At 40.1% G+C, this 7,901-nt stretch overlaps 2 protein-coding genes across 2 annotated transcripts; both read left to right on the top strand.

Moving 5' to 3' along the window:
* The first annotated feature begins 691 nt into the window (after nt 1-691).
* Nucleotides 692-3,036, top strand: LOC113470812. Its single transcript, XM_026829531.1, has 4 exons — nt 692-765; nt 1,815-2,026; nt 2,535-2,618; nt 2,861-3,036. Exons 1-4 carry the CDS (start codon nt 692-694, stop codon nt 2,965-2,967), a joined length of 477 nt encoding a protein of 158 aa, XP_026685332.1. The 3' UTR covers nt 2,968-3,036.
* Nucleotides 3,037-5,571: 2,535 nt separating this feature from the next.
* On the top strand, nt 5,572-7,363 carry LOC113470811. Its single transcript, XM_026829530.1, has 3 exons — nt 5,572-5,881; nt 6,274-6,496; nt 6,884-7,363. The coding sequence occupies exons 1-3, from the start codon at nt 5,648-5,650 to the stop codon at nt 7,117-7,119; spliced, it is 693 nt and encodes a 230-aa protein (XP_026685331.1). The 5' UTR covers nt 5,572-5,647; the 3' UTR covers nt 7,120-7,363.
* The last annotated feature ends 538 nt before the right edge of the window (nt 7,364-7,901 follow it).

Raw genomic sequence — 7,901 nt, 5'->3', positions numbered from 1 at the left:
CGAAGGTAGAGAGAGATAGAGATAGAGAGAGAGAGAGAGAGGAGAGAGAGAAAGAGAGGAGAGAGAAAGAGAGAGAGAGGGGGGAGAGAAAGAGAAAGAAAAAAAAAAAAAGAGAAAGAGAGAGAGAGAGAGGGGGGGAGAGAAAGAGAAAGAGAGAGGAAAAGAAATAGAGAGAGAGGGAGAGGGGAAAAGAGAGAGAATGATTAAAAAAAGAAGAGTGAGGATAGAGTGAGTGAGAGAGAGGGAGAGAGAGAGAAAGAGAGAGAAAGAAAGAAAGAGAGAGAGAGAGAGAGAGAGAGAGAGAGAGAGAGAGAGAGAGAGAGAGATTTTCCTAACTAGGAAATGAGTGTTAAAGATATATGGAACTGTAAAATTTATTGATAATAATCATATAAATTTATTGATAGTGAAATATTGATAGGATATTTTTATTAAGATTTAACTTGTTGTACAATATTAGCAGATTAAATATTAAGTACCTAGGTAATAACATTGTAGGTACAACAGATATGTAGGTACATATCTATCTACCTGTTACAAAATTTTCATTACCTGAAAGTAAAAAAATCAAAAATAAATTGTAAATAGTAAAAATAGTAGATTTATCGACCAAAATAAAATTATTCTATACAATAAATTGTACAAAACATCAACTATTCATGTTTTCATTTTCTGTAATATCAAAATCATCATGCCCCACTGGTCGCTACTCAATCATCCTAACGAAGCTAAGTCGCTAAGTGTGTCCTGTATTCTAAGCACAGAGTAGAAAAAACTTTGGCCTCGCCGGGAATCGAACCCGGGACATCCGATGTAGGTACAAGCCCAAGTGTGATACCTACGAGGCCACAGAGGATTTTTTTTGAGGATCTATTCTATTCTATTCTATTCTACTCTTTTCTATTCTATTCCTATAGGGTGTAAAGAAAAGATAGTTGTCTCTTGAATGAAAGTTATCTGCCCGGCCTAGTTAGCTTGGAGGGCAGAGCGTCTGTCTTGTAAGCGCTAGGCCGCGGGTTCGATTCCCGCCCGGGGCGGATTGTCCTTAGACATTAAATGCATCAGTGGGTATATCAGACTATTATATCAGTTCCCGGTGAATCACTCAAGTTAAGAAACATCGGGCGTGACTGATATTTAAACGGGTGACTGTCTGAAACATCGAGTGCTATAGGGCTTTGAGAGAGTTTTTTTAGAGTTTTAAGAGTTTGACAGAGGGAACTGTAACTGCTATGGTCTTATCGTCCCGAAATCGAAGAGAGAAGGAAGACAGGATAGGAAAAAGCATGGTACATTTGTTTTTTGTTCGTTTTTTTTTCCATTGTTTCCTTTAGCGGAGTAGGCGGATTTCTTTTCCATCGCATTCGCCAGCCTCAGCATTGTAAGCACTAGTCCGCAGGTTCGATTCCTGCCCGGGGCGGATTTTATCCCGAAGGAATAAGGTTCGTTCTCGAATCGGCTGGCTTTCTCCTATCCTGTCTTCCATCTTTCTTCGATTTCGGGACGATAAGACCTTAGCAGTTACAGTTCCGTTTATCAAACTTCTTTAAAAGAATCTCAACACTATCTATCATCTCAATCCAAGGATTGGTTGGCAACTCTTCTCCACACTTCTCTGTCTTGGGTTAATCTCTTCAGCTCACTGTAGGAATCTGTGCCAGCATACTCCATGATCTGCTCCATGAAGCTCATGCGGGGCCTTCCTCTTCCTTTTTTTCCTTCTCTTCTTGTTTCAATGATGTTGAGTTGTTGACTCAAAACTATAAAAAATAAAAAAATCCATCGTATTCACCGTATCATCCACCGATTTCCAGATTCAACGTTTTCGTCGACAACGTCCGACTGGCCGAATTCCGAGCGGAAAACTCGGGTAACTTGGAACATCTGGAGATTATCGACTCCATTGCTACTCCCCAATATGAACAGCTGAGAGAATGTACAGGGAGGAGGTTTATCAAGACACATATACCCCTGAGTCTCCTGCCACCTGACTTGGTGACTAGTGGCGCTAAGGTGAGAGAAATTGGTACTAGGTAGGTTTCACAAACAATAGATCAGTTGCGCTTACTTGGGTGATGTTTCAAGGACAAGGTAAGATGGGTTGATACGGCAAGGTAAGATGGGTTTATACGACAAGGTAAGATGGGTTGATACGACAAGGTAAGATGGGTTGATACGACAAGGTAAGATGGGTTTATACGACAAGGTAAGATGGGTTGATAGGACAAGGTAAGATGGGTTGATACGACAAGGTAAGATGGGTTTATACGACAAGGTAAGATGGGTTGATAGGACAAGGTATACCCAAGTTAGGGCAACTTCAGTGATTCGCAGATTTGGAATTTATCGAACGAAGTGATTTTTTTTTTCCTTTTTACCTTTGATAGAGGGAGTTGTAACTGTCAAGGTCTTATAGTCCCGAAAGCGAAGAGAGAAGGAAGCCGGGATAGGAGAAAGCCAGCCGTTCTGAGAGCGAACCTGCCAGGTATGTCCAATTTGGATAAAAGTATTTGTGACCTTTTTTTCATTTACAGGAAAAAGTGGAGGTTGGAAATCGAAATTTTCGTCGGAACTCAACATGCAGGCTGACAAATGGATCGAGGAAAATCTACGACAAGGTACCCAAGTTAAGGCAACTTCAGTGATTCGCAGATTTGAAATTTATCGAACGAAGTGATTTTTTTTCTTTTTTTCCTTTTTACCTTTGATAGAGGGAGTTGTAACTGCCAAGGTCTTATAGTCCCGAAAGCGAAGAGAGAAGGAAGCCGGGATAGGAGAAAGCCAGCCGTTCTGAGAGCGAACCTGTCAGGTATGTCCCATTTGAATGAAAGTATAATTTGTGACCTTTTTTCATTTACAGGAAAAAGTGGAGGTTGGAAATCGAAATTTTCGTCGGAACTCAACATGCAGGCTGACAAATGGATCGAGGAAAATCTACGAAACACAGACATCCGCTTTCCTGAATGAACATTAGGATTGCTCAAGTTAGACCTGGATTATACCGACCACCTATATTATGCTAAGTTTCCGCAAAAAGTTATGAGATCCCGCCAAAAAATACCACTTCGTGGCATAAAAAAGACCCCGCCAAGTCGTTCCTCCCAAATTAAATCAAGTGCCCACAAAAAATAAACAAAACTCCATCGCACCCCAAAAAAGATTAGGAATCAAGTTTGTACCCCGCCTTTTATTCACTTCGTAATATGTGTGCTCCTCCTTCACGTAGTACCTACCTTTCTTTCCCCTCATTGCACTCCTCTTTCCTCTAATCTCACTTCTGCTTCACTGCATTGGCGGCGTGCCATCGATTTAATTTTAAAGCATTGCACGCCGCCAATGCAGTGAAGCAGAAGTGAGATTAGAGGAAAGAGGAGTGCAATGAGGGGAAAGAAAGGTAGGTACTACGTGAAGGAGGAGCACACATATTACGAAGTGAATAAAAGGCGGGGTACAAACTTGATTCCTAATCTTTTTTGGGGTGCGATGGAGTTTTGTTTATTTTTTGTGGGCACTTGATTTAATTTGGGAGGAACGACTTGGCGGGGTCTTTTTTATGCCACGAAGTGGTATTTTTTGGGGGGATCTCATAACTTTTTGCAGAAACTTAGCATAATAATATGACGTATGAGCGTAGCGCAACAAAGTACAAAGGTAAGGTTTGGTGAGTTTGGGTTATTTCTGAGTGAAAAACACCATAGTAATATATTTGGGTAAGTTTTAGTAAGTTCGGGTCGTTTCCGAGTGAAAAATACCATAGTAACATCATTATGTAAGTTTTAGTAAGTTCGGGTCATTCCCGAGTTTAAAATACCATAGTAACATTATTGCGTAAGATTTGGTAAGTTCCGATAATTTCAGTGTGAAAAATGCCATAGTAACATCAGTGGGTAAGTTTTAGTAAGTTCCGAACATTTCCGAGTGAAAAATACCAATATTAACATCATTGGGTAAGTTTTGGTAAGTTCCGAACATTTACGAGTGAAAAATACCATAATAACATCATTGGGTAAGTTTTGGTAAGTTCCGAACATTTACGAGTGAAAAATACCATAATAACATCATTGGGTAAGTTTTGGTAAGTTCCGAACATTTACGAGTGAAAAATACCATAATAACATCATTGGGTAAGTTTTGGTAAGTTCCGAACATTTACGAGTGAAAAATACCATAATAACATCATTGGGTAAGTTTTGGTAAGTTCCGAACATTTCCGAGTGAAAAATACCATAATAACATCATTGGGTAAGTTTTGGTAAGTTCCGAACATTTCCGAGTGAAAAATACCATAATAACATCATTGGGTAAGTTTTGGTAAGTTCCGAACATTTCCGAGTGAAAAATACCATAATAACATCATTGGGTAAGTTTTGGTAAGTTCCGAACATTTCCGAGTGAAAAATACCATAATAACATCATTGGGTAAGTTTTGGTAAGTTCCGAACATTTCCGAGTGAAAAATACCATAATAACATCATTGGGTAAGTTTTGGTAAGTTCCGAACATTTCCGAGTGAAAAATACCATAATAACATCATTGGGTAAGTTTTGGTAAGTTCCGAACATTTCCGAGTGAAAAATACCATAATAACATCATTGGGTAAGTTTTGGTAAGTTCCGAACATTTCCGAGTGAAAAATACCATAATAACATCATTGGGTAAGTTTTGGTAAGTCGCGGAATTCCGATACCGCGACTACCCGAGTGTGACGATCGGCAGGGATCGGGAGTTTCCGTCAGTGATCGGAGCGGAAAAGATGAGATGGAGAAGACTGCATGAGATTTTCCCCAACGAGGAATATCAGGTAGAATAGAATAGAATATAACCTGTTTATACTGCCGAAATGAGACTGAAAAGTCCCTTTACTCCCGCAGTCTAAACAAGGTCTTATGTATTTGGTACAAAGCTGTACCACCTGTGATTATGACACAATGGTTTGATCATATTGAGGTGAGAGTGCTGGAAGGGTCGAAGTTTTTTTCAGCTCTGCTTGGAGTTCGGGTCGGCTTCGTGAGAACAATTGAGTAGCTACTTTAATCGAGTAGCGACCAGTGGCGGTATTACCAGTGTAAACAGATTGATGATACAAGTAGATGAGAGTTAATAGTAAAGAAGGCACTTAGTAAGGTTGTGATTCTCTCAAAAGTTGTGAAGAAGAAATGCTTTACCAGAAATAATTCATGATTTGATTTTGATGCTGATTTACTTCCCATCTCACAGAGGTTTCAAGATTTTGTTTCTCTGTAACCATCCATAGGGGAATTGCGTTATAAATGGTTCTTTTCTGCTTGATTCTATTCATTTGGCAAACATGTTCAACATCTGAGAGGCATTTCCTTGATAAATTTTGGGACTAATAAGCTTTTTATGTGTCTGGTTGGGGCTTTTATTCCGAGTTAGTTCCAAAAATTCAATGGACCACGAGTAGCAACATGTTCCTACAATAGAAAGCGCCTAAATTCTTTGTTTCCATGGTAACAGATAACAGAGTTATCGTAAACCAAATGTTTTCTATTCTCAGATGGAATCTTCGACTAATAAGCTTTTTGTATCTGGTTGGGGCTTTTATTCCGAGTTAGTTCCAAAAATTCAATGGACCACGAGTAGCAACATGTTCCTACAGTAGAAAGCGCCTAAATTCTTTGTTTCCATGGTAACAGATAACAGAGTTATCGTAAACCAAATGTTTTCTATTCTCAGATGGAATCTTCAGCTGATTTCAGAGCCAGGCCCGGACTCCGTGCTGCACTTGTGTCGTCTCTACCCGGCCCTGGAGTCGCCCCTGTCTCCAAAAGAAGAATATGATCCACGCCTGATTTGTGACTACGGGCCTGTGCAAGCTGTACCGCCTGTGATTATGACACAATGGTTTGATCATATTGAGGTGAGAGTGCTGGAAGGGTCGAAGTTTTTTTCGAATCTGCTTGGAGTTCGGGGTGCACTCGGCTTCGTGAGAACAATTGAGTAGCTACTTTAATCGAGTAGCGACCAACGGTGGTATTACCAGTGTAAACAGATTGATGATACGAGTAGATGAGAGTTAATAGTAGGTAAAGAAGGCACTTAGTAAGGTTTTGATTCTCTCAAAAGTTGTGAAGAAGAAATGCTTTACCAGAAATAATTCATGATTCGATTTTGATGCTGATTTACTTCCCATCTCACACAGAGTGACACAAAATTCGATCGACTCAAATTCTCCATCACCACATGGCCGGGTAATATAGTCACCCTCAGATTCGCTCTAGACTCCACAGACTACTCGGCCATCTCATACAGAGTGACACTAAATTCGATCGACTCAAATTCTCCATCACCACATGGCCGGGTAATATAGTCACCCTCAGATTCGCTCTAGACTCCACAGACTACTCGGTCACTCTGAACATCATCAAGAGAGGGGGTGGTGGTGGTGCTGGTGGTGGTGGTAGAGGAGAAGAATGTGGAGATGGGATGAGGAGCTGCGTCAGCTTTGTGATGGAAGAGGAGACATTAGAAATTGGTAAGAACTAAAGCAAAGTAAAGAACTTAAATGGTTCAATAGCCTGATCATCTTGGAGAGTAGCTCATCTTTAAGGGTTCGATTTCAAGGCGAACTTCATCCTAAACAGTTAAGGGTCGTTCTCGGAACGGCTGGCTTTCTCCTATCCTGTCATTTCTTTGATTTCGGGACAATAAGACCTAGACCTTCTGTTGTTACAATTCCATCCATCATACTTCAAAGGTTTTATCTGTATTTTTAGATAGGATTTCACCCGCTGCCGCTGTTCAATCGTCTTCACGTAGGCGTAGTTTGCACCGCGAAACAGCTAGCACATTCTACAGTTTGTCATCAAGGCTTTCGCCACGCTCAACAATGCTTAACTCCAATGTTCCGGTTCCTTTACAGACGAGCACGATCGAATCATTCTCAGTCAACGCTCGACCACCGGAGAGGTCACCGTTGCCTCCATCGTTACAACTCACCAAACGTGTAACTATAACGATGAACTGGTTCTGGAAGGAACCGTTGAGATAGCGTTCAATCCAGCCGCTGAAACACCGAATGAGGAGTTACTCAACGCTAAGGTGGAACTGATCAAGAGTTACTTGACTCATGATGAATCGGACTACTCGGAACGGTGAGTCGCAACTCACCAATACCAATGGTGTTGCTATGGTTACACCTTCGATAAACTATATCCATTAAGAACTATTGATAAGTTGGTGATTAGGCTCTAGTTCCTGTAACCTGATGGGTTTCATCCTGGCCTAGCACGCACGAGGTCCGACTTCGATTTCTGGTGGTTCAAAAAACTCAACAAGATTTAGGAGAAGAGTGAAACCTTTTTGCCCCCTCAGGACTGGGCTGGGGGTTAATATTCGTCTGATAACGCTTGTTTACCTTATTTAATAACAAAAGGTCATGCTCCATAAAACCTACCTAAAAACCTACCTACCTAAAAATACCTACCTAAAAATAGTTATAAAGTTATTTATGTATTATTGTTGCCAAACTCCATTGTAATTATTTTAAATAAATAAATACAATTATATTACTACTACTACTACTACTACTACTACTACTACTACTACTACTACTACTACTACTAATTTAGGTTTTATTGTCCTGAAACCAAAGAGAGCAAGGGCAGGATAGAACAGAACTGATCATTTCAATATTAAACCTGCTCTGTTTAGGATAAAGTCCATCTTGGGCAGGAATCAAACCCCCAACCTAGAACTTACAAAACAGGTGTGCTACCTTCCAAAGCCAATAGAGATCTTATTGTCCTGAGATAAAAGAGTAAAGAAGGAGGGTAACTAGTCAAGTAGGTACAGTTTTTTTTTTTTTTTTTTTTTTTTTTTTTTTTTTTTTTTTTTTTTTTTATAGGGTTTTTTTTCACCCCCCACCCAACAAACCATGT

The sequence above is a fragment of the Diaphorina citri genome, unplaced genomic scaffold, assembly GCF_000475195.1.
Source record: "Diaphorina citri unplaced genomic scaffold, Diaci psyllid genome assembly version 1.1 scaffold1843, whole genome shotgun sequence".
Classification (NCBI taxonomy): Eukaryota; Metazoa; Arthropoda; class Insecta; order Hemiptera; family Psyllidae; genus Diaphorina; species Diaphorina citri.
Note: the sequence above shows the minus strand (reverse complement) of the source record. Positions and strands in the feature narration are given on the sequence as shown.